This window comes from Ostrea edulis, chromosome 5 (assembly GCF_947568905.1).
Source record: "Ostrea edulis chromosome 5, xbOstEdul1.1, whole genome shotgun sequence".
NCBI lineage: Eukaryota > Metazoa > Mollusca > Bivalvia > Ostreida > Ostreidae > Ostrea > Ostrea edulis.
Window position 1 is genome coordinate 4,688,164 of NC_079168.1, and position 26,659 is coordinate 4,714,822.

At 38.1% G+C, this 26,659-nt stretch overlaps 1 protein-coding gene across 2 annotated transcripts; it reads left to right on the plus strand.

Moving 5' to 3' along the window:
• The first annotated feature begins 4,273 nt into the window (after positions 1–4,273).
• LOC125652491 (uncharacterized) lies at positions 4,274–22,347 on the plus strand. Of its 2 annotated transcripts, none has more exons than XM_048881723.2 (3): positions 4,274–4,632; positions 19,493–19,648; positions 21,530–22,347. In XM_048881723.2, exons 1-3 carry the CDS (start codon positions 4,452–4,454, stop codon positions 21,679–21,681), a joined length of 489 nt encoding a protein of 162 aa, XP_048737680.1. In that variant the 5' UTR covers positions 4,274–4,451; the 3' UTR covers positions 21,682–22,347. The 2 variants fall into 2 exon arrangements, with proteins under 2 accessions (XP_048737680.1, XP_048737681.1); XM_048881724.2 differs by having other exon boundaries at positions 4,288–4,632; positions 21,760–22,347.
• The last annotated feature ends 4,312 nt before the right edge of the window (positions 22,348–26,659 follow it).

Here is a 26,659-nt window from a genome sequence, read left to right on the forward strand (position 1 = left end):
CTTAACTTTGGTTTTAGATTTAGTTACGGAGAATCGCGGAATCGACGGACTTGAAACACGTATTTTAATAGCGAACAAACTCATATCAAATTTAAGCAAAGGTAATTAAAAACACGGAGTAAGGCATACCATGTTTCTTTTAGGAATGATCGATTTTCAATCCAGCAATCTGATTTATGTCTAGCGCTTGGGGGTTGGTTTATTTCTATAGATACATGTAAGTTTCACGGATACAATGCAGTGTATTTCATCCATTAGATCAAATGAAAGGTGAAGATAACGAACAATGATCAAATATAACGGCGGTATTCTACACCAGCATCACAGTCTCTGAAGAAAGCACACCTTGGACTAGCTTCTTATTCCACCAAAAACTTTCAGAAAAGTACACATCGGGGCCTATCATTGTAGGGCAGAAAAAAATTATAACATCTCCAGATCCACAGCCTATGGTGTCCGGACAGGGCCATTTGCAAAAGCATGACTGCGCGTTAGTCACAACACGCCGCCACGCCAACAAGCAACGCGCCTTCCCGCTCTCACGCCAACAAGCAACGCGCCGTCACGCCAACAAGTAACTTGCCATTACGCCAACAAGCAACGCGCCATCACGCCAACAAGCAACGCGCCTTCGCTCAGACAAGCAACGCATCGTCAAACCAACAAGCAACACGGCGCAAAGACGTGTTACTTGTTGGCTTGACGGCGCGTTGCTTGTTGGCATGAGGGCGCGTTGCTTGTTGGCGTGTTGTGACTAACGCGCAGTCACGCTTTTGCAAATGGCCCTATCCGGACACCATAACAGCCTGCTCTTGGGAACAATTCAATTGGTGACCAATATTTAAGTGGCATATCACTGTGTTGCGATTTATATTTAACCAAAGAAACACCAGAGAGAGAGAGAGAGAGAGAGAGAGAGAGAGAGAGAGAGAGATGCGGTGAGCTGGTTCAGCATGACAAAACACCAAAATTATATTACTGCATGATTATGATGAAGTGTGGTGTTCGATTTTCCATTAGAATGTTAATCAAGAAACCTGATTTGTTAGCATGTAGCACGGAAAAGTAAATGAAGAGGCCATCGTTTTCACTCGAACAACAAATTATACATAAGCCTTTATATGGAATGTCCAATTAGGAGAAAGAAGCTGCCTGTATTTAATGGAATGACTAACAAGAAATATTAATCATCAACTGAGAGGGTCTAATGAGGATTTTGATCATTAGTGGCCTCCCCAATGTGATGCTATTCCAAAGTATATAAGCGTATGCAGACAAAAATAGTCCAACAGAAACCCGCGGAGTACTTTCCCACATAGAAACCTTATTCATCAGAAGGTGACTGTTTAACTTGTATAGAGTTCATTGCTCAGTGATAATAACCTTACTTAATTATCAAATTGAATGTTCTTATTTATATTCTAACTACATGTACTAGCATTTTGTGATACCAATTGATCTAATAGAAATAAATAATGCATTGTCATGACGCTAATGGGAAAATTATATCTTAAAATGAATACATGTACAAACCGTACGAAATCCATGTTCCATGTTAAATGAAAACATTCTTGCCAAGCTGCTTTCTTGGAATAATTGATCAGTGAAATACTGCTTTCGTGATTTATTGTCATCTCGGAATAAGTGCTTATTTAAGATTTACCCTATAAAATTTCAAGGAAAAATAGCTCTGTTTTCATCGACAAATAGAATACTTCTGGGCATAATCACCGACATTGATCAAAGAACTGATGGAATTGATTCTCAACCTGGATATAATTTCCTGATCAGTATTCAGTATTGTAACGGGTATTTTGAAATATATTCATATATTATTGATAGGGATAATTTAATCTAAAATTCTTTTTATGTCCTCTAGATCAAAGATTGTGGCGGCATATTGTTTTGATATGTCATTATGTCTGTCTGTCTTCAAATTTCATATTTGCCATAACTTTCAAACCGTAAGGGATCTAAGTTTCACAATTGATTATTTTGTAAGGCAGACGGCGGATAAAAAATCATCATGATATTGTACCTGCTTATGTTCAATATGTTGTCTTATTAAAGTGATACATGTATCAAACTGAAGTACATGTTTCTAAGTTTAGCTGAAGTTTCGGGGGTTGGGGAGGGGTCTTTGAAATATTGGCACGAGTTGGATATGGAATATGCGAGCTTTGCATGCACATGTCTACACCCCGAAAGCGCCAATATATACCAAATTTAGTTTAATTGCCCCTTTATTATACAATTAACCCATTTCTATTGTTTTATACTGGCATTTTCCCCCGTCATTTTCTCGTCACGAATTGGTGGCAATGTCGTAATTAATCATGGTTTTGACGTTCAACCAGTTGCTTCGATCAATGCTCATGGAATATTTCAAATTATGAATAACGATATTTCGTGGTCCCTAACAGTATAATTGAGACTTGATTCCTAAAACACTGTAACGGTCACAGTTCAGATCCTATTATTTCACGAAAAGTTGGATTATAATAGTGGTTCGTGATCAGATATTGCACGCTGATATGATCTAGACTGTAGGAACACTTTATTACGAGTAAATCATATTAGTTATTTCAAAGAGCAACTTATCCGTCCGTTAGTAAATTTGTTCGTTTTTCCCCCTCTCGTTCAGGCATTCGTGTTCGCGTTGTTTCTCCACTCTTGTGGTTAGATTTTAAGATGCACACCCTGATCTTTCAAACTTAAAGGGTTTTGTGTGAATATCTTTTCAATGCTATGAGTGGAAGATTAACATTTCGAAATTTCATGTGGACAAGATTTCAGCTACATTTTGCATACCACACTTGAAGGAATGGTACTTTTTAAAAAATGTTTTAGCCTTAGATTTCCTGGGGTTGAAAAGACATACATGTACAACCGATACATTTATGGGAATGGCGAAATTATTTGTTTAAGAAATTTAAGTTACACTTCTTAGCAAATTTTTGCCAGGAAGAGAACCAAGAAACATCGAGATGAAATGTTTAAAGTGTGTTTATTCATTAATTATTGTCCTAGAACATTTTAGCTTAAACTCGTATAATATTCTTGAATAGAATGATCCGTGTTGTCCAACTATTGTGTATTGCTTATGGGATTTATGAGATTGATGACTGTTCGTTATCTTCACCTTTCACAGTATGTACACTTCATACACATATGTGGTATGTTTTGAGAATAATGCACTTAAATTTTTCCTTGACATAAATTTCATCCCAAAGTCGTACATGTATAAAGATCCATTGATTGAATATTGTTTAACGTCCCTCTCGAGAATTTTTTACTCACATTGAGACGTCACCGCTGCAAATTTTAGGCCTATGCTCGGCGCTTACTACCTTTGAGCAGGGAGATATCTTTATCGTGCCACATCTGCTGTGACACGGGGCCTCGGTTTTTGCGGTCTCATCCGAAGGACCGCCCCATTTAAGCAAGCAAGGGGTACTGAGGACATATTCTGACCCGCATCCCCATGGACATACATGTATAAATAGGTATGACAGTATAACCTTTGGTGAGTTAAATAAATGTCATATATGACATTTCACAGTGATATATAATTTTTTGTGATAATTCGGGTACAATTCACTTGCATCCTATCTAAGCTTTGGGTATATTACCAAGTTTGTTTTACTCTAGAGTTAGCATATTTTGATAGTTCCTGGTTATTGCAAATAAAAATTTAAAAGTCTTTTCTAATGTATTACAGAAGGTTGTACATATGGACATAGGTTATTGAAGCAAAGAAGGGGAGAAAATCTTTCGATCAATTTGAGGTCGACCCCGGGTCCCTTGTACCACTGGTTAGGTGATAACCGCCGCGCTAACAAAGCATAGTAATATAAGCACAATATAAAATTTAGACCATATCTCGGAAATCACACAAGAACGTTTCATATCGAAGAAATGGAAAAATAGCTTTAGAAAAAATGTCAGAAACGTTGGGCATCTTAAGTCACCAATATGGAACATGTAAATATGCGGTGTATTTCATAAATAACTACCAAACACAATTTATTCTTATTTGAGTATTTCATATTAGAGGCTACATAAATTATCACATCCTCAGGTATCTGCGTTGGGGCCTTGGAAAGCAGCTTAGACTCAATCTGCGCGTATTTGAGACATCGGTATTTTAATCAGATTGACTTAAGCCCACGTCCTTAAAACTACAGATTTAATTTAGTTCTCGTACCGGATAAACATTTTCTACACATTAAAGCTCCTCTTTTCACTTGCGGTAGTGATTTCCTGTACGAGTGACAGATTGTCATTACTGCCGATGTGACGATTACACATAAATGACAGCACTAAAGACCAATTTTGATACAAACTCCAGGTTTTTACGATTTATATAAAACTGCATTAGCCTCGCTTATGCAGATGTGTTTTGACTTGGTAATGCACTAGAAGGAAGATGTCGATTTTCCACAGTTGTGATGGGAATGTATGAACAGATATCGATCGCGCTGTTAGTCCCCGCCACTATCTTGTACAGCCTAGCCTGTGTCAGTCACTCGTGGTTCCAGTTACCGGGTGTGTCCTACGGTCTGTGGGTGGCTAAGTACTGCGATTACCTGTCCTGTCACATCATTCCAGCTTTCTTTACTGAAGAACCAGGTATAAATATAATATGTGTAGCACGTTTACTCGTTAGTTTTACAAGTGTAGTCTGTCATCCACGCGCTGTTTGGTGGTGTATGTGGCATTCGATTTTTTGACTATATCATTTACATTTCGTCACCTGAGAACCATTCTGTTCTATCACTAAAAAAACTGATTTTAAGGCAATTGACCTCAAAGTTTGGTACCCTATATTTTTTTTATCCGTATGGCTTGGTGAAGCAAACCCTACATGATAATAATTCAATAGGTGTATATTTCGTAAATTTAAACCCTGATTGATTGTACAAACTCCAGAAATGCAAAATCCAGAGCCTTTCATTTCGAAATGGAACATTATTGCATTCACTTTTTGCTCTATTATTGAGAGCAATTTTGAGTTTGGAAATAGCACACAATGGTTCTATGTAATTCTAAAAAAAAACATCTGAAGTCACTGGAGATACAATATGTGGTGTTTACAGTAAAGTTTCCTTTCTTATATAGATATATTTCAAATCAACATTAACTTTAAGCTTTGGGGACAATGTTATATATTTGAATTTTTTTAATATTATAAAATTATGGCAAAGTTAAACACGTAATGTTATATAAATTCTAATATTGATTCACGGTGATTTTCAAGAAGATAAAATAAAAGAAACGTTTAACAAATCGACTTTTTGATACAAAAATATCAAAACACCACATTGTTGTTCTCGCTTTGCATTATCCTGAATATGAACTTCTCAACAATTAATCCCGTGGGGATCCGGGTTAGAATAGGTCTTCAGTACCCCCTTGCTTGTCTTAGAGGCGACTAAATAGGGCGGTCCTTCGGATGAGACCGCAAAAACCGAGGTCCCGTGTCACAGCAGGTGTGGCACGATAAAGATCTCCCTCCCTGCTCAAAGGCCGTAAGCGCCGAATATAGGCCTAAATTTTGCAGCCCTTCACCGGCAGTGGTGACGTCTCCATATGAGTGAAATGTTCTCGAGAGGGACGTTAAACAAATATTCAATCAATCAATCAATCTCAACAATTAAAATCTGCAAAACATTGAAATTCAAAGAAATATGAAACATTTGTACATAATTAATTTTTTTACCAACAATTTTCTGTTCATGTTACTCTGCACATTTCTTAGTTTTTATTTCTTTTTCAACTGACAAAATATCTCGGAAGAATTCACGATCCTGAATGGGCATAAATTTCAACATTGATCGGAAGTCTATTTTCGTCTCTTTAGAAAGTGCTGGGGACTTTTTCATGTTCTTTGGCATGGTACATTCGGGCATGGTTCATTATTTCTGGTAGCTTGTCCTCTGATTGATACTTCTGCGAACTCCGTGTCTGCAAATGATGTTTTGAATTGTATGTAGAATGGTTTCTCCGACACATACATGTACGAGAGCTCTTTAACCTTCGAATATGGCACTCTATAAAATTTCATTGTTTTTGAAACGTTATGAAAATTGCAGAAATGTGTTTTTTGTAATTGTATCACATTTGAATGCTAAGGTCTAATATTTCTCAACATACGTATCAAACTGATAGCACTGTAGATTTCGGATATCCGAAGGCCCTTCTCTAGATGACTGTAAATGTTGTCCACCTGTACAGGTGGCTCGAACTTCGATCTCTCGAAGTTCTCGGTCTCTCGAAGTGAAATCATGGTCCCAATTTTTCTCTATATAACAAAGCAAATTTACTATCGATCTCTCGAACGTTCGATCTCTCGAAGTGAAGTTGGGTCCTGTAAAACACATTTTATTGGTTTTCACTCTCGATCTCTCGAAGTGGTGGTAGCGAATACCCACCGTTACCCAAGCGTGTAATACTTTCCGTTGGGGCCTTACCTGGATTTTGTTGAATGCTGAAGGGGTAATTAGGTGTTTACATCGCCCGTGCTTCGTGGTAGAGGTGAAATACTTGAGTATATAATTGACTAATTGGTCAGTTTACACCTCGCACTGGAGTTTTGTGTCGTGATGATTAAAATTATATATAATTCGACTATGAATAAAAACTATAATTTGTTTTGACGTGACAACTAGATAGTAAGTTTTATGCATATTTTAGGATCTACAGACTGTTAAATTTCTCGAGTTTGTTCTTTGTGTAAAGTTACTCTAAAATTTCGTTTTACTCATTCGTTAGAATTTTTTAGCTTAGGGAAAAGCGACATAATCTTGTGCTCTGTTTAGTTTGCGATAGTAAAGCTTCATCAGAACTTGGTTTTGTATACGTATCTAAGCATGATTAAAGAACAAATAAATACATAAACTTTAAAATGTTTTTATCAATGCAAAATAATTTTTTTTTTATTTTGATATCAAATTAACTACCTGATGAATATGAAGGAAAACATATCAAAACGATATCATATGATTTTGTGGTAAACATTTCAGGTTATTGTAAAATCTTAACCATACCGGCGGACCTTCAATTTCCGAATTTCGTACTCTCGAAGTTTTATCAAGGTCCCTTAAACTTCGAGTTATCGAGAGTCACCTGTATTGATGAGTGTCCGGGGGTACAATACTTCTGGGTTATCTGTTTTGCAGAAGGATTCTGTATCTCAAAAACTTCCCAAGGCTAGAGACATAACAGAATTGTGATTCTGAGGAACGCAGGAATCTGATCAAAGAATGATAGAGTCCACTGTTGGGTGATCCTTCATAATAGGGATCCTACGAAGGATGACTTGAAGGGAACTTACTCTTTCATTTGTCCTCCATCCCTGCCTGCAATACATTCTGTCCATAGAGCAGTATATGCCTTTTTTGTCCAGTAAACCGTGTGCAGTCAAGTTGTATATCTTTAATTTTCTTTTGTAGAAAAAACTACATACATTTGCCCGAGGACATGTGATGACATTCTTCAAATCGAAAAAATTAATATCCCGGTTGTGCTGTGTGATTTCCTGTCCTTTTCTCTTTCTTGTGCCTCGGCCTTATCCTTCTGGTGACCATCAATGTTTTCCTGAAGTGCTCTTGTGATTCTGTTTGTGTCTGTCTGAGCCTCACACTCCATGCACTGTTCACACCTATCATTCTGGAACATGGAATTCTATGTTTAACTCTGTGTTAAAGACATTACGATGAGAATGAGACTTCAGAGGTATCATGCCATTTTCAGTACACTTCTCAACATACAGATTGTACATCTTTGTGAGGTTCAAAGCTGTGGCAAGATATTCTTTGATGAAGATGCTCTACAGCGGTGTGACAAGATTCGCGGGAAAGCTCAATATACTCTCTTACGAACGTTTATACATTATCTGCAGTTCGTGATCTCGTGTGTTTACCCCTCTTGTCCGTAAATTCATTTTTAGCTGCTTTGTCGTGGAACCATTCTGTTTTGCTTTGACTGATATCAATGGTACTCAAGTAAAATTCTTTGCAAACTAGAACATTTGCCTCATCCTTTATAAAGAAGTATTCAAATGAGTATTTTCTTCTCGATTTGGTAGCTGTAGTCCGTACCCGTTCCTTTACCGCCCGTTCAGTTGTCTTGGCGTATGAAGTCTGTTTTCCATCATCTGATAGATTCCAAAAACTCAAGAAAATAGCTTTTCTTTCATGAGCTGTAGTATTTAAACTACATCGAAATTTACATTTTCCTTCACAACCCCTTGATTTTAATCTTTCTTTTTCGTTGTACATTTCCTTTTGAGTCCCTGTACTGTTCTCCTGACTGACGTTGTCTTTTCCTTATATTCTTTCTCCGCTGATCTTCGTTTCGTTTCCACTTTCTGCCTCTTTTTTTAGCAATACTGGTGTTCTCTCCCATGTCTTAATTAACAAGAGAATAATTTCGTGCAGTACCATGTCCAGTGTTGTCTATTTTCTGTGTATTTCCCGGAAGAGGAATTTGCTAGATTTCACTGTCTGTCGTGACTTATGCAGCAGTATTCACGTTAATTAGTTTCACCATCTGCTTTATTTCCTGGTGTTTTAATATGGGTCATTGGCCATGGGGTCTTCAGAAAGTTTTCTTCCTAGAGATTTTCATATAATTTTTCGGTTTCCTCAATGTTAAAAGAATTGTTGTTGCTGTCGAGTGTATTACAAATAGCACAATCTTTGACAGGGTCGAATGAAGCTCCTCTTGATTGTTTAGAGAAAATGCTTCATCATAATTCAGTGCAATGACAGGGTCAACTTCATAGCTCTTACAACAAAAGCGTGCTATGAATATCATTCATTAGACAAAGTATCTTGTATTTTCGCATCTTGAACTAAGTTTTTAACTGAAGAAAGACCTGTTCGTATATCAGCTGCACTTCATGACTAAAAGCTCAATCTCCGGAATCGTCGGGGGGGGGAGAAAACGGCGACGGTTAATGAGATCGATGAATGGTTTCCAATATATGATTTGGGCAGACATAAAACATGTCATTATGCGCTATTATCGCTCGCTTAACTATCGAAACTCAGCTGACTTGGCCAGCTGGTATTTTTCTCTAACAGAATAAACATGTAACAAACTAAATTGCCCATCGTGATAAATCGCAGAGGGCGATCTCCCCCACTATCACTTTTGTGGATCCAAGCATGGCTTGAGTGAATAAGTGTAGATATAGAATCCATATTGTTTACACAGATCTATAAATTACAACTTGCATTAAACATCGCCCTTACCATCCAAAGCAAGATTCATTTCTCTATGTATCAAATTAGCTACCTCCAATTAAGTCCATTTTATTGCGCAAAGAATCACCAAAATTGATTTCTTACACCTGTAGAATAAAATTGTCTATTTGATACTGTAGGGAAAATGGTTGACAAACTGGATAAACAAATGACTGTCTACTAGCTTAATTATAAATCCTTAAAATGTTGTGCATGTCACGGAACCCGGTAAAATGGATCTCGTCACGTGCCCACTCAATGGAAGTCTCGTGGGGCTTTACTGGTCATTAACAAAGAATATAATGATAAAAACCAATACATAAATCACAACGCAATGTAGCTCTGACGCTTAATTCTAATGAATAAACATTGGTAAACCGGGATACTCTAAATGACTCGTTATCTTGAAAAGTTTCTGGCATATATTTTAAATTTTGTACTAAGGTCTTGTAACCGCCCGGTAAAATTCTCTGTCATGTTATGCTATTATAATTTACAATATACCGCCATTGGTATCGGGAGCGGCATACCTTATGTTCCGTGAATCTAAATTTTTAGTATTAAAATTTGTATTTGTTAAATAAATACTTACCTTTATAAATTTTGATATATTCACCTGCTTGCAGTCTTGTATCGGAAAAAACCATGTAAACAAAAAAGCACCCTTCGTGACCCTCCACCTCTGACATGCTCAGAACCCAACATCCGGTATCATCTATTCTTTGACATAAAACAAAAACTATGAAGGGGAGGTGGGTTGGGACCTCTGATTTATAAAGGTAAGTATTTATTTAACAAATACAAATTTTAATACTAAAAATTTAGAATTTATCACAATAAATACGTTACCTTTATAAATATAGATAAGCAGAATTCAAAGTAGAGCTGAATCCCCCTGAGATTGGCAACGAGGAGGAAAAAACACTTTTTGAGCTGAAACTAGAGTTCCAAGCGAGAACAAACTGTCACTATGAAGAGGCATAATGGTTATAAAAGGTACTACCAGACCTCCAATAACCAGCTGACATGATTTCCGACATAGAGGAGGACTTGAAAATAGCCCAGGAGCAAGACAAGGCTCTAATTTCATGTGCCTGAACTTGAACACGAGAAAAGGCTTCTGGAGATGAAGACTGGTAAGCCATCTTAACAGTCTGACAAGCCAAGTAGAAATAGTCTTAACCGAAATATCACTTAGACCTTTTTTAATGGGAATGAAAAGTCTAGTAGAACCAGAAGGTCTGAGCGTTGACGAAACAGAAATATATCTCTGAAGTGTACGCACTGGACATAAATCCTGATTACCTAATGATTTAGGTAGAGCAGGAATAACAATAGCTCCAGACCCTTTGTCTGATAACTGATTCTTGGCTAAGAAAGATGGATCTGTCAACAGAGTAACTGAATAATTATCTGCAGAAAATCTGAGACAAGAATCTGCAATGGAGAAAGCATGAATCTCACTCCTTCTACGACCAGAAGCTAAAGCTAATAAAAAACAGCACTTCAAGGTCAAAAACGTAAAGGGAGCTAAAAATAAAGGTTCAAAAGGAGGAAATTGTAAAGTCCTAAGAACCAAAGCTAAATTCCAGGATGGAACCAACCTACGTTGTCTAGGCCGTTCCAAACAAGAATTCTTGACCATGAGGGACAAGAACTCATTCTTCCCAAAATCAGGACCTCCTGACAAAGCTATAGTTCTAGATAAAGCTGAACGATAGCCCTTAATAGTAGAGGGAGAGAAGCCTTTATCTTCAAACAGATAGACTAAAAACTCAGCTAACTGTTGGACAGTAACTGCGAGAGGATCAATTTCATTTGAATAACACCAAGAACAAAGATGTTCCACTTAGAGTCATAAATTGCTCCTGTAGATTTTCTGACCGAACTAAAGATACGTTTGGCTGCTCTGTCAGAAAAGCCATCCTGTCTGAGAGATTCCCTGACAGTAACCATGCGTGTAGATGAAGGTTGGAAAGATTCTGATGAACTTTCCTGCCTTTGAATTGAGACAAAAGATCTTTCCCGAGAGGAAGAAGAATTGGTCTCGCACAACACAGTTGAAGAAGATTTGGAAACCACGACTGTTTTTGGCCATGCTGGAGCAATAAGAATGGTCTTGCATGTTTCTACCCTAATTTTGTGTAGAATCTTGGGAAGGAGGCGAAAAGGAGGAAACATGTAAGAAAACATCCCCTTCCAATCGAAAGATATTGCATCCACTTCTAAAGCTTTGCTGTCTGGAATCGGGGAGACAAACGTTGGCAGTTTGCAATTCAGATGCGTAGCAAAGAGGTCTATATGAGGACGATCCCACTTGAGACAGATCTCCTGAAAGACTGCTGGATGTAACTCCCATTCTGTATTCACTGGATGCAGTGACCTTGAGAGAGCATCCGCTACTAGGTTCAGATTGCCAGGAACATGCCTGACTGACAAGCGAATTCCCAGGGAACGGCAAAACAACAGAATTTCTTTGCACAGAAGGTAAAGAGACTGAGAATGTGTGCCGCCCTGATTCTGCAGATAAGCAACTACTGTTGTATTGTCAGTGGCTATCATCAGAGATTGACCTTGAACAAATTGGGAAAGGTGTTTCAATGCCAGAAGAACAGCCCGCATCTCCAGTAAATTGATGTGTTCTGTCAATTGGAGACGGGACCATAGACCTGATGCCTCTCTGCCTTCCAGGGTCAGAGAAGCATCTGTAAACAGGGTCATAGAAGGAAGTGGGGGGTCTAGAGAGCAACCTATCATAAAATTCTCTCTCACTGACCACCACAAAAGATGAGGATACAATCTGGGAAGAATGGGAATAACAGCTTCCCATCAAAACTGAGATTTCTTACCCTTGGCTACTTTGGTTTTTTTTATTATTATACCCCCCGCAACAAGTTGTGGGGGTATGCTGGAATCGGGTTGTCCGTCTGTCCGTCCGTCTGTAGACGCAATGGTTTCCGGGCTCTAAAGCATTATCCTTTCCACCTACCGTCACCCTATCATATATATGGACTACCCATGGGTTGAAGATGTTCCCTATCGATTTTGGGGTCCAAAGGTCAAGCGCACTGGACATCGAAGTAGCAATATGGTTTCCGGGCTCTAAAGCATTATCCTTTCCACCTACAGTCACCATATCATACATATGGACTATCCATGGGATGAAGATGTTCCCTATGGATTTTGGGGTCAAAAGGTCAAAGGTCAAGCGCACTGGACAATGAAGTAGCAATATGGTTTCCGGGCTCTAAAGCGTTATCCTTTCCACCTACAGTCACCATATCATACATATGGACTACCCATGGAATGAAGATGTTCCCTATGGATTTTGGGGTCAAAAGGTCAAAGGTCACGTGCACTGGACATCGAAGTAGCAATATGGTTTCCATTTAAATTCTTTAACGGCTTTTTTCATCGCATGGAACACCCTTTGGGAGATTGGGGTAAGCGGGGGGTATTCTTAGTGAGCATTGCTCACAGTACCTCTTGTTAGATCCAGAAGCCGACGGGAAAGAACGATGCTCATTACTTCTCTTAAGGTTACGTGAACCTTGCAGAGAAGAGCCAGATTTAGCAGAACCTTGCGACTTACTTCTAGACGAATCTGATTTAGAAGAATAAGAAACACGCCTAGAACTACCATTGTTGAGTTGTACATCCACTTTAACAGTAGGAGGTTCTTTGTGTAATTCCTCTTGTAATTTGCGTAAAGAGATGCCAAATAACTGCTCTTTATGAAGAGGACAAAAAAGTAGGTTGTCTTTAAGAAACTCAGAGACGTTAGATTTTTTAAGAATCTCTTGTCTCCAGGCTAAAGAAAAATTGACAATAGTGCCAAGATTCAAGAGCTGAGAAGTGCAAAGACATCTATCTACTTGGAGAAAAAAAGAACGAACATCATCAAATTCTTCGCCCTTATCTTTAAGAGAGGCACCTGCAGCAGCAAGAAAGTGCTTCGCATACTGTAAAGCTACGGCAACACCCCGAAGATTGTTCTCCGACCTAGAATAAGAAGTCTGAGATACCTTGACACCCTCAGAAGACTTAGCACCAAGAAGATTTGGAAAAAGTCTTATCAAAAACAGGTTGGGATTTTTCCAAGGAAACATCATGAATATCAAAATACTTTATTCTAACCTTACCAGGGAGAGAAGATGTACTAAAAGCCAGATTGTGTTTACCTAAATTGGAGGCCATCTGATCGTCGACAAGATGAGAATTAATGGAAGCCAATGCAGATTTAGAATGACTAGACTCAGGAAAAGATGCATACGACTTAGAAGAATCTCTCACAAGACCATATCAGGACTGAAAATCAGAAGGTTTGTGAGAACTCATGGGAGGAGAAACTAAAGAATCGGGACCTGACCATTCTCTACGAATTGCGTAAACTTTGGCTTTAAGAGAGAGATTCTCTACAGGAAGCTGATCCTGAGAAGACCCACCTTCATCAACCGAATGAACAGGAGAAAGGCAACTATCACCAAGAAAAGATGGTTCCTGACTACTGGGAGCCAAAGACAATGAGTCATCCTCCTCGTCCGCTTTATTATCAAAAGCGGGCCGAGAGGTGACAAGAGCAGCCCCAGGAACAGTGGGGGACGTAGTTGATTTGCTTTCAATCAAATCGAGCCTACGTTCCACTGTCTTGAATTTAGAAGAAAGAGAAGCCTCAAGCTTCTGAATAGAAGAAACCAAACACTTAATCTCGTCCTTATTGGAGGACTCAATTAAGTTAGGTTTACTGACAAAACCTTGACCTGACCACACAGGTTGAGTCGAGTAGGTATAAGGTGGCACAGGATACATGGGATGAGGAAATCTAGCTGGCCACCTAGACCGATAAAACGTATCCCTACGGTTACCCGAAGGAAAACTCTCCGGGCGAGAACTAACCACCGGACTACAAGGAGGTCGAGTAATGGTAGAGGTAACTCTAAGTTGACCTACCGAAGTAACTGGAGTAGGAGGAATTCCTGGGGAATCCATGACATTCCCATACGAAAGAAAAGGGTCAGAGTCAATGGGACCAAAACTTCTAGAATCAACAGTCCCAGTACTCACCCTCTACAGCAATAAAAGGTGATTTAACATTTTCACCTTCATTCGCCATGTTGCTTAATAATGTAATATCAAAAGCTACCATGCAATACTTAGCCAAAAAACAGCAAGTAGAAAAACATGCTTTTCCTCCTCGAGAAAAACGTGACTGCACTCCACAACGGCGGAAAAGAAAAGAATAGATGATACTGGATGTTGGGTTCTGAGCATGTCAGAGGTGGAGGGTCACGAAGGGTGCTGTTTTGTTTACATGGTTTTTACCGATACAAGACTGCAAGCAGGTGAATATATCAAAATTTATAAAGGTAACGTATTTATTGTGATAAATCAGCCATTGACGTCCTTGGATGATCTACAATAAAATCTGTACATAATCCATAGGTAAACAAATACACCTAGAATTTGAAAAGGTTGCTTCCAGACGATGACTCAGAACCACATTCAAGATCAAAGATACTTTATTCATTTCAAACGTATGTACCAGTAGATACGGATCCACTCTGACTTTTATCGCGCGTTGAACGTAATTTGTAGGGTATGTCACTTCCGGATTACGGTAACGACTTAGTAAACAAACATGGAATAATTCAATTGCTATCAATTTCCTGCATATTAATGATATAGTAAAACTATCAGCTATTTACAGTTGTTGGTGTTAGCAAATCCTTTATAAATCAAATATATTCTTTATACTTTTAAGAACTCAATAATGGCAACACCCTTTGGAATCTCTTTCAAAACTAAATTTCCTGAACTATTTCATAAAAAGAACTCAGGAATTCCCGCCAGGACTTCCTATTGGCTAGAACAAAATACTCAGACCAATCAGATGACAGAACAAGTATGACACCTAAGAGATACATGAACTAATCCAAGTTGTGTTTTAACTGAACCCTTGCGGATTAAACCATTATATTTAAAAGGGGTGTTTAGGTTTCTTTAACACACAACACAAAGTTAGTAAGTAGCGCAGCGCAATATGTATTGAAGTGAATGGCAATATAAAAATATAAAACTAAGTACAACTACCACAAAATCACGTGACCGCGGTGTATAAACGTCAATTTAATTAAATCGGTCGTTCCAGTCCATCCGAAAGTTCCACATTGTCTGTAATGTTATATACTAGACAAAATTTCTAACTCCCCACCTAAGTTTTGTCATCCACTGGTTTTATTTTCTATTATTTTGACATAGGTTTTGATTGGTATAAAGTATAACATCTTCAAAAGAAGTCAATTTTTTTTCAATGTTCATTTATTTAAATATTCAATTAAAAACATGAAAACTTAGCAGTACCCTAAATTTTGAAATTCTCAACAATCAATACCGTGTGTGTCCCCCATTCGCTCGAATAATTGCCTGGCACCTGCTTCGCATTGAGGTCACGTAATTGTGTAAAAACCTTTGTGGAATGTTATTCCAAGTGTTAGTAAGATTTCTCTCAAGATCTGCCAGATTCTGCGGCTGGGGAAGCTGTCTTACTCGCCTGTCTACCTCGTCCCATACATGTTCAATAGGATTGAGGTCTGGACTGCAAGGGGGCCAGTCAATTACGCGGATATTGTGACCCTGCAGCATCTGTTGGGTGGTTCTTGCCGTGTGTGAGGTGGCATTATCCTGCATAAGGACCATTCCGCGATTTGCTTGGATGTGCGGAATTGCCACTGGCTGTAGGACAAGGTTTTGGTACCTTGCTGCATTCAGGTTCTGGTGGATCGGGATCATTGGTGTTTTTGTGTGAAACGATATTCCCGCCCACACCATGACAGAACCACCTCCAAACTGACCTCGCTCCCTTACACATGCGTCAATATATCGTTCGCCAATTCTGCGGTAGACGCGGGACCGTCCATCTGATCGCCCTAGATTGAATCTGGACTCATCTGTGAAAAGCACTTGTCCCCAGTCCGCGCGCGTATACCCCAGATGGCGTCTTGCCCACGCTAATCGAAGTTGCCTATGTCTTGCAGACAATACCAACCCTACATAAGGTCTTCTTGCCCGCAATCCCTTTCCCTAAGTCTGTTTCTCACAGTTTGATCACTGAGGGGTCTTCCTTGTGTTCCCAATGTGCGCCTTGCTGTTGCTCGAGCTGTCAAATGTCTGTCACGTAAATGGGTCACTCTTATGTAGCGATCCTGTTGAGGGGTTGTTACACGCCGTTTGGGCCGTCGGCGTAGATCCGCTACACTTCCGGTTCCATTGAATTTTCGGATTAAGTTTGCGATGGTCTTGTGGTCTCTATTGAAATTTCTAGCGACCTGTGAAAATGATCAATTCAATTGAATATTTAAATTGTTTCCTACACTGTGTATCTGAAAGGTTTTCGCAAAAGATCGAATGTAATGGAAGAAAGCAAACCTCTCGTAAACTGCAACCAGCATGGACCATGCCAACTGCACTTGCGCGTTCCTCTGTCGACATGCGCCGCATTTGACTTCAGTAATATTGTGTTTTTCAAATACAAATGAGTGTATTGAGAACAAGAAAACAAAGAATTTTCAAAAGCAAACCAGTAAAACCAATCGAGCACGAGATTTTCAATTTCAACAAAACCCGCTACGGTCCAGTAGCTACGAAAGCGTTCTTGAAATCTTTGTGCTTAAAAGGTCAGCATTTTAGTTAGCAGACGATATTATAAATTACAAATTGCATAAATGCAAAGGTTTGTAAAATTTAGAAATTATTATCTTGGGGAGTTAGAAATTTGGTCCAGTATATAATATTGCTTGTAAGCAATACATAATGATCTTGGACCATGGGTATTCAAACCGGGTGACTGATAAAAACATTTGTTTGAGACCATAATTTGTAATGCAGCAAAATGATAGGAGTGAGTGTATGAAAAATAGGTCTACAGTTCTTCAATGGTGTGTCGACCCTGAACCAATTAATATTATTAAGACAAAGCTATAAAGGATCGGGGATGTTTATTCAGACCATGATTTTATGATGGAGAAACATTAGATTAACGATAGAAAATGTTATATACACTTCAGAGTCCGAATTATGCACGTGTTTCATCTTCCACAAGCAACACTTCTTATTTATGTTTCTCATTGTGGGGTTCTCAGGTGAACGTTATGGTCCATGGGCCTCATTTCGTCCTTTATATTATGATACTTACGAGTGTCACTTTCTCGTCTTATTCAGTCAGTTGATGTTGGATTATGTATGAATCTTGTAAGTAAACAAGTACATGTATTTTGTTTTTATTTGGGCGGATTATGTTTTCATTTGGGCGAATTTTTTTTCATTGGGGCGGATGAAATTATTTCATTTCAGCAGAATTATATATACATTTACATTGTATATATATTTTTCAAAAAGACCGGGAACTGTTGTGGGTTTTTTGGTTTTTTTTACACAAGCCTCACACTGGTTTTTTTTTTTTTTTTGGTTTTTTTTTTTTTACACACAAGCCTTACACTTACTTTTTTGACACACAAGCCTTAAACGTGGAGTGTATTCTTTACCTGTCAGTCATGTTCTAGCCTTGTATATTTCTGTCAGCTTGATGTCATACAACTTCATTCATATAGAACTCAGAAACAACAAGACACCCTTAAAGATGAACATAATTCGTATTCGTACTAATGCTTGGTTGACATGTATTAAGTTGAAATATAAGAAAATTACTGTCTGCGATTTATATAGGTGTGTGTTAATATACTACCTAATGATATCTTGCAAAATAATTTACTTAAATGAAAAATCAAAATTTGTCCAAATGATTGATTATATATTGTTTAACGTCCATATCGAGAATGTTCCATTCATGTAGATACGTCACCATTCCCGGTGAAAGGCTGCAAAAGTTAGGCCTATGATCGGCGCTTACGGCCTTTGAGCAGGGAGGGATCTTTATCGTGCCACACCTGTTGGGACACGGGGCCTCGGTTTTTGCGGTCTCATATGAAGGACCGCCCCATTTCGTCGCCTCTTACGACAAGCAAGGGGTACTAAGGACATATTCTAACCTGGATTCCCACAGGCGGTATTACACTTTTACACTATTACACTTTGAAAGAAAGTAATATTAAAAGGAGATCCTAGTATTGCCCTATAATTGAAGGTGCAGTAAAAGGAGATCCTAGTTTTGCCCTGTAATTGAAGGTGCAGTAAAAGGAGATCCTAGTATTGCCCTATAATTGAAGGTGTAGTAAAAGGGGATCCCAGCATTGCCTTATAATTGAAGGTGCAGTAAAAGTAGATCCTAGTACTGCCCTATTATTGAAGGTGCAGTAAATGGAGATCCTAGTATTGCCCTATAATTGAAGGTGCAATAAAGGGGGATCCTAGTATTGCCCTATAATTGAAGGTGCCGTAAAAGGGGATCCCAGTATTGCCCTATAATTGAAGGTGCAGTAATATTAGATCCTAATATTGCCCTATAATTGAAGGTGCAGTAATAGGGAATCTCTGAATGAAAGTACGAGAAAGATGGAATTTGAATAGTTCTCTCTGAATGAAAGTGCAGTTTGATAAATCGTAGTATTGCCCTTTGAATGAAAGTACAGTGGAAGGGGGAATTGTGATATTGCCCTATGGATGGGTTGATTGATTAATTGTTATTTACCTCCTGTCGAGAATCTGTCAATGGAAGTGCAGTCAAAGAGTGTCTTAGTACTGCGTCCTGTGTTAAAATAGAGTAAAAGGAAATCTTAGAATTTCAAGCCTAGCTACAGTCTGTTACTCATATATCTGTACGAGTACAGCCTAGTAAACAATGTTCCTAAATCCATTACCATGAAAAGTTGAAGATAGCGAAGAGTAATCAATCTCATAAATCCTATAAACATTACACAATTGAGAGCTGGGGAAAGACGAATCTCTGGACATACCACGTGGACACACCCCGCGTTGACCAGCCACACGCTCCGTCAGTCCTATATCTTGATCATGTAAACGGAGTAATCCGTAGTCAAAATCAGTGTGTAAAGAACGACCTACATGTAACAATTGGTATGAAACACGTCAGACAGCATTCCATTCTGGTGACAGGTTGCGTTTGTCATGTCTCTTATTGTGGTTAAATTGTTGGAAACCGGACACTGATCCAACATCAAAGCTGATATATGGTTGAGATTCTTCGGCTTACAGTCCTACTTATACAAACTAACGAAAACAAAGTTGACAGAAGACAAACTTTTTTTAACGTTTTGTACACGTTACAGTATGGTACCACGTCCTTCAAGCATTGAGTCTCTTTGGTTGGTCTGGGATGGTGGCATCATTAACCCTCCTAACTTCCAAGAAGTTCGACACCAGCCTTCCAAAGTTATGGCGATATCACAAACACCTGGTCGTTTCTGCGGTTTGTATTGTATCAGGTTAGTGATTGTATCAGGTTAGTGACTGATAATATCAGGTTAAAAGTTGTATCAAGTTAGGGATTGTATCAAGTTAGTGATTGTATCAGATTAGTCATTGTATCAGGTTAGTGATTATATCAGTTTAGTGATTATATCAGGTTAGTGATTGTATCAGATTAGTCATTGTATCAGGTTAGTGATTATATCAGGTTAGTGATTGTATCAGGTTAGTGACTGATTATATCAGGTTAGGGATTGTATCAAGTTAGGGATTGTATCAAGTTAGTGATTATATCGGGTTAGTGATTATATAAGGTTAGTGATTGTATCAGATTAGTGATTGTATCAGGTTAGTGATTATATCAGGTTACTGATTGTATCAGGTTACTGATTGTATCAGGTTAGTGACTGATTATATCAGGTTAGGGATTGTATCAAGTTAGGGATTGTATCAGTTTATTGATTGTATCAGGTTAGTGATTGTATCAGGTTAGTCATTGTATCAGGTTAGGGATTGTATCAGATTAGTCATTGTATCAGGTTATAGATTATATCAGGTTAGTGATTGTATCAGGTTACTGATTGTATCAGGTTAGTGATTGTATCAGGTTAGTGATTGTATCAGGTTGGTAATTGTATCAGGTTATAGATTGTATCAGGTTACTGATTGTATCAGGTTAGTGATTGTATCAGATTAGTCATTGTATCAGGTTAGTGATTATATCAGGTTAGTGATTGTATCAGGTTAGTGATTGTATCAGGTTAGTGATTGTATCAGGTTAGTGACTGATTATATCAGGTTAGGGATTGTATCAAGTTAGTCATTGTATCAGGTTAGTGATTATATCAGGTTAATGACTGATTATATCAGGTTAGTGACTGATTATATCAGGTTAGGAATTGTATCAAGTTAGTGATTGTATCAGATTAGTCATTGTATCAGGGTAGTCATTGTATCAGGTTAGTGACTGATTATATCAGGTTAGGGATTATATCAGGTTAGTGATTGTATCAGGTTAGTCATTGTATCAGGTTTGTGATTATATCAGGTTACTGATTGTATCAGGTTAGTCATTGTATCAAGTTAGTGATTGTATCAGGTTAGTCATTGTATCAGGGTAGTCATTGTATCAGGTTAGTGACTGATTATATCAGGTTAGGGATTATATCAGGTTAGTGATTGTATCAGGTTAGTCATTGTATCAGGTTTGTGATTATATCAGGTTACTGATTGTATCAGGTTAGTCATTGTATCAGGTTAGTGATTGTATCAGGTTAGTCATTGTATCAGGTTAGTGACTGATTATATAAGGTTAGGGATTGTATCAAGTTAGGGATTATATCAGGTTAGGGATTATATCAGGTTAGGGATTGTATCAGGTTAGTCATTGTATCAGGTTAGTCATTGTATCAGGTTAGTCATTGTATCAGGTTAGTGACTGATTATATCAGGTTAGGGATTGTATCAGGTTAGGGATTGTATCAAGTTAGTGATTGTATCAGGTTAGTCATTGTATCAGGTTAGTGATTGTATCAGGTTAGTGACTGATTATATCAGGTTACTGATTGTATCAGGTTAGTGATTGTATCAGGTTAGTCATTGTATCAGGTTAGTGATTATATCAAGTTAGGGATTGTATCGGGTTAGTGATTATATTAGGTTAGTGATTGTATCAGATTAGTGATTGTATCAGGTTAAAGATTATTTCAAGTTAGTAATTGTGCATTCCTAATGGCAGTGTTTAGATCCTACAGGGTTTCTGGATTTAAAGATACACAATGTCCTTGAAATAATCCCAACGAAAAAAGCCCAATGTGCTCAGGACCGGGGAGTGAGGAATATTTTATATGTCCTATTAGATAAGTGCTTCCTAACAACAAGGTTTGACTTGCTTTCAGTGTTTGGCATCTCCTTGAGTCTGGTGATGTTCTATGGTAAACTAGACGAGTCCTGCACCTCTGCCAGCCCACAGATTCAGTGGTCCGCATTTATGGCTGCTGCAGCATGCGCACTGCAGTTCTGCGCAGGACTATTACTCACTCAAACATAAACCCTCAAGTCCAAGCATAATACTACAAATGCAATACCTTAAGTCGAAGTATTAAAAGAAACGTATTTTCATATTCAGAATTTTGGTGAGCATTAGAGAGAGAGAGAGACTGATACCTATAAGTGTCGGATCCACGGGGTCAGAGTGATGGTCATTTTCTGTTCCAGTCACCTGGACTAGGACTGGAGTCCACTCTATGTCATGTCATACCGGATTAGTCTGGTTCTCATTTTCTGTTCCAGTCACCTGGACTAGGACTGGAGTCCACTCTATGTCACGTGATACCGGGTTAGTCTGGTTGTCTTTTTCTTTTTGACAGATACATGTATTCCCGAGTTTTATTTAGCTTGTTTAAATGTAGTAATGTTATTTTTTCTAGCAATAGAATTCTCATTTTCTTTTCCTAAATAATTTATACAAAATACTTGATATATTTCATAAATGTTTCATATTTCCAAGAAATTGTATCCAATTTTCAACATTGATTTTTCTGTTACTATTTAGATTATGTTTGGCATTCTAGAATTACATGTACAAATGTATAGACTAGCAAACATGGTTTTGTACCTGACAATACAGGTATTAAAATAATATTTGACATTGGAAAAAAGTATCTCATTGATATGTTAATCATTCAAAATAAATCGAAAGGTGCTATGCTCGTGACGGTGTGTTCTGTTTTCTTTATACACTTCCTATGTCCAGTGATAGTTAATTAGGTTTGGTTCATTCATATATAACAATATATATTGAAATATATAGATATCGAACTGTGATTAATCTCATATACAAGTGGATCATATGATTGATTGATTTATTGTATATTGTTTCACGCTCCTCTCAAGAATTTTTCACTCATATGAAGAGGTCACAATTGCCGGTGAAGGGCTGCAAAATTTAGGCCTATGCTCGGCGCTTATGGCCAGGGAGGGATCTTTATCGTGCCACACCTGCTGTAACACGGGGCTTCTGTTTTTGCGGGTCTCATCTGAAGGACCAACCCATTTAATTGCCTAATACGACAAGCAAGGGGTACTGAGGACCTATTCTAACCCGGACCCCACGGGAAAATATATATCCTATGAGGAATACAAAATTGAGAGTAGGGCAATTCGAAAGGACTCGTGGAAACACCAGATATGGATCAGGTGCTGAAGAGGAGTAAGCAGTCCCTATTCACCGGTCAAACCCGTCGTGAGCCCTATATTTTGATGATGTAAACGAAGTAATCCGTAGTCAAAAAACACTATATAAACAAGGCCTTACAATTGGTATGAAACACGTCAGACAACACTCGATCTAATGTCTCCATTGATTTACTGATACTCCAGTCATTGGTGGATTTTGTGCATACTTCCATCTATTTGATTCATTTCTAATATTTATCTTATTGTCTAATTTTACATGCTCGGATCTGTAGGAAAAATTGCCTACTGTGTGGATTGTTGGATCTGTCGTATTGTTTGATTAATATTAATTATCAGAATATGATTTCGAGATCGGGGATTTCAAAGATTATAAAGGTTTCGTTAGAATTAAAGAGCTATATCATACATTGTCCACTACGACTCACGCTATCAATCTCTGACAAATTCTAATGAAAGAATGCGATTGATGTATTCATACGATTGCCTAATGAAATGACTGTGTATTGTAGATAAAATTAAAAGAAATATCAGGAAATTGGAGACAGAGGGAGAAAGAAAGTACAAATATATTGTAAAACCTGGACTTGAAAAGGGTTATCAGTGTGTTATATTTATCTAGCAATCGTAAATACTAATCACAATCCAATGAGGGTCTCAGTTGTCTACAGATCCCTCCACCGAACATTATTTTCACAACCTTACCTACCTGCAAATTAGATTCATTGTTCAGCAATGTGCGATGGAAAGGCTGTGAAAGTAGGAATAATAGAGGCAGTCGACGACACTCGGTCGCTGGTTCTGTAAATAATCACTTCAATAATTCAACATTTCAGGTTCATTAATCGCAAAAGGAAGATATCAGTTAATATATAATTATATGAATTTTGTTAATTAATCACGCGAGTAATGTTTGTGTAGCTTGTGAGCGAAATCGAATCAGCCATCTGAAATTGCAGGTGTTCGAAATCGGCCCTTGAACAGTTCATGGTGAGTATTATTGCAAACAGGGTTCAGGAGTCCTTTATAAGTAATTAAAAATGCAGATATGAATATTTTATCGGTGTGTTGTTTCCTAATTTGATATTAGTAAACGTATGACGGAGTTCCACATTTTTTTGGTTTTTATAATTATAGTTTTCTATGTGACATTTAGGATACATGCTATGGGTATGCGATGACTTGGTAGCAATGTTTTGGGTCACAGTTCAAGGTCAAACAACATTAAATGTACAATCTCTCGAATGACATCCGTCAATTAATGGGACGTCGGTATTGGATATGTATTGCTTATGCAATTATGTTGTCGGAATGCTTCTTCATCGTTGATGTCATCTTGTCAAACTGCAGTTCACTTCGTAGATCTGCAACTTCCTATGAAAGTTTCTCTAACTTAGTTGTACTTGAAATCCATTCGGATCAATGTTATCAGTCGAGTCACAAAATGAATCTTCCGCAGCGCGGGCTTCTTTGTTCCCATTGATAATTCATTGGTTGTTGAGAGCAGTCTTGACTAACTGCAGAGCAGTTTCTAAGTTTGTTAGGTCTTCATCCATGGTGTCACGTGCTGCTTGTTTGTTTTAAAATCCCTTGAGGAAAGTGAAAGTAGCAATGGTTTAACACACTTTAGGGCCGCTGGATAGCCTTCCCATTTCTTGAATTTTCTCAGCAAATTCGTCATTATTGTTCCCCTTGATGAATGTCTTGAAGTTTCCTCTTGGTTGTCTTCGCTGACTAAACCTGGACTTCTTGGCTCAATGAAAACGTGAAAATAACGAACAGTGACCAATCTCATAATGAAAACATATTTGCACTTGTGGTGAACAAGTAACATTTCAGTGCTTTGTATCGAAGACATTCTACATGGCGTTCAAGACGTCATTATTATTGCTTCCAATTGATCACAAGCTAAATCGGATTAATTTAACAATGCATGGGTGTCATGCGGCTTTCCCATCGAAAGTGAATATTACGACGGGGGTTGGGGGGTTACCACCTGATCACTAGTGTCAGTATGTATCTGACCGCTTTTAACACCCTTTTAACATCCAGGTTGATCACTGTTCGTGATATTCACCTTTCATCTAGTATTTTGGGTGATCGGTCACACCCGCTGTGAGCCCTATTTTTGGATCAGGTAAACGGAGTAATTTGTAGTCAAAATCAGTGTGTAAAGAACGCACCAACAATTGATATGAAACACGTAAAATAGTTTGCATATTAGATCATTATAACGACCATAGGATTTGCGAAATGTTGATTTCAAAAGAGACTGTTGAAACCCCTGCAACATAAACTTATTTGTTAGTAGCTTGTTTCTATTCAAAACGTGATCATAGCAGAACAAGCTCTCGCATATCGAATCAGTTGAAGGGGGTTTTCACCAAATGCAGGTGATAATGGAGTATTGCTACATAAATATGGGAAGTTGACGATCGAGAAGCTGAAATCATCTCGTTTTTTAAAGTTTTCTTCGAAGTTTGCCGTTGACATATAATCAATAAAGTACCCAAATAGAAAGCAGATGTGAAATACTCTACCGATTGTGTCTTTTATTTCTGTTCACTTGGATACATGTATATCAAATCAACATATGAATGAAAATGAAGATTGTTGATAGATAAAACGTCGTCGATAATCTAAATGTTGAGTTGAAGGCCATAGCAAGATATGTTTTCTTGCCATTTAGAAGGTTCTGAATAAGTTCTGCCTCGTAAGAATACAAACGTAGGGTAGCTGGTAATGGAGTACAATCTGCTCTCATGGGAATTCCAACAAACTGTTGGAAGACTTATTACTAAAGACTACGTAGATATTGTCAAAGAGGAACACCAGCATCATTTTAATATCTACTTCAGAGAACATGTGCATAGAATCAGAGTGGTGTTTAACAAAGTAATTGTTTTTGAATGATGCAGCTTTTTATGATATAGAAAAGCTTAGTCATGAATTTTATTGTGAGGAATAGACATGTAAAGTGTTGAAAAGTCATACGTTTTGATTTGGAGCAATTTATCAACTTTCAGAGTACTTGTGCATAGAATCGAAGTGGTGTTTAACAAAGATTTGAATCAATGACGGCCCTTGCTTTAACTAAGTTTGCAAGTGTTTCATATATTGCAGATGTATATAGTAAGACATCATGCATGAAAAGGTGAAGATAACGAACAGTGATCAATCTCATAACTCCCATAAGGAATATAAAATATAGTGTTGTGTAAACACCGACTCCTGGATATACCAGAGTTGGGATAGGGTGCCTAGGAGGAGTGAGCATCCCCTGTAGACCGGCCATTTATTTTGATCAGGTAGAGGGAGTAATCCTTAGTCAAAATCAGTCAAGAACGGCCTAACAATTAGTATGAAACACGTCAGTGTGCGAAGAACGGCCCAACAATTAGTATGAAACACGTCAGTGTGCCAAGAACGGCCCAACAATTAGTATGAAACACGTCAGTGTGCCAAGAACGGCCTAACAATCAGTGTGCCAAGAACGGCCTAACAATTAGTATGAAACACGTCAGTGTGCCAAGAACGGTCTAACAATTAGTATGAAACACGTCAGTGTGCCAAGAACGGTCTAACAATTAGTATGAAACACGTCAGTGTGCCAAGAACGGTCTAACAATTAGTATGAAACACGTCAGTGTGCCAAGAACGGTCTAACAATTAGTATGAAACATGTCAGTGTGCCAAGAACGGCCTAACAATTAGTATGAAACACGTCAGTGTGCCAAGAACGGCCTAACAATTAGTATGAAACACGTCAGTGTGCCAAGAACGGTCTAACAATTAGTATGAAACACGTCAGTGTGCCAAGAACGGCCTAACAA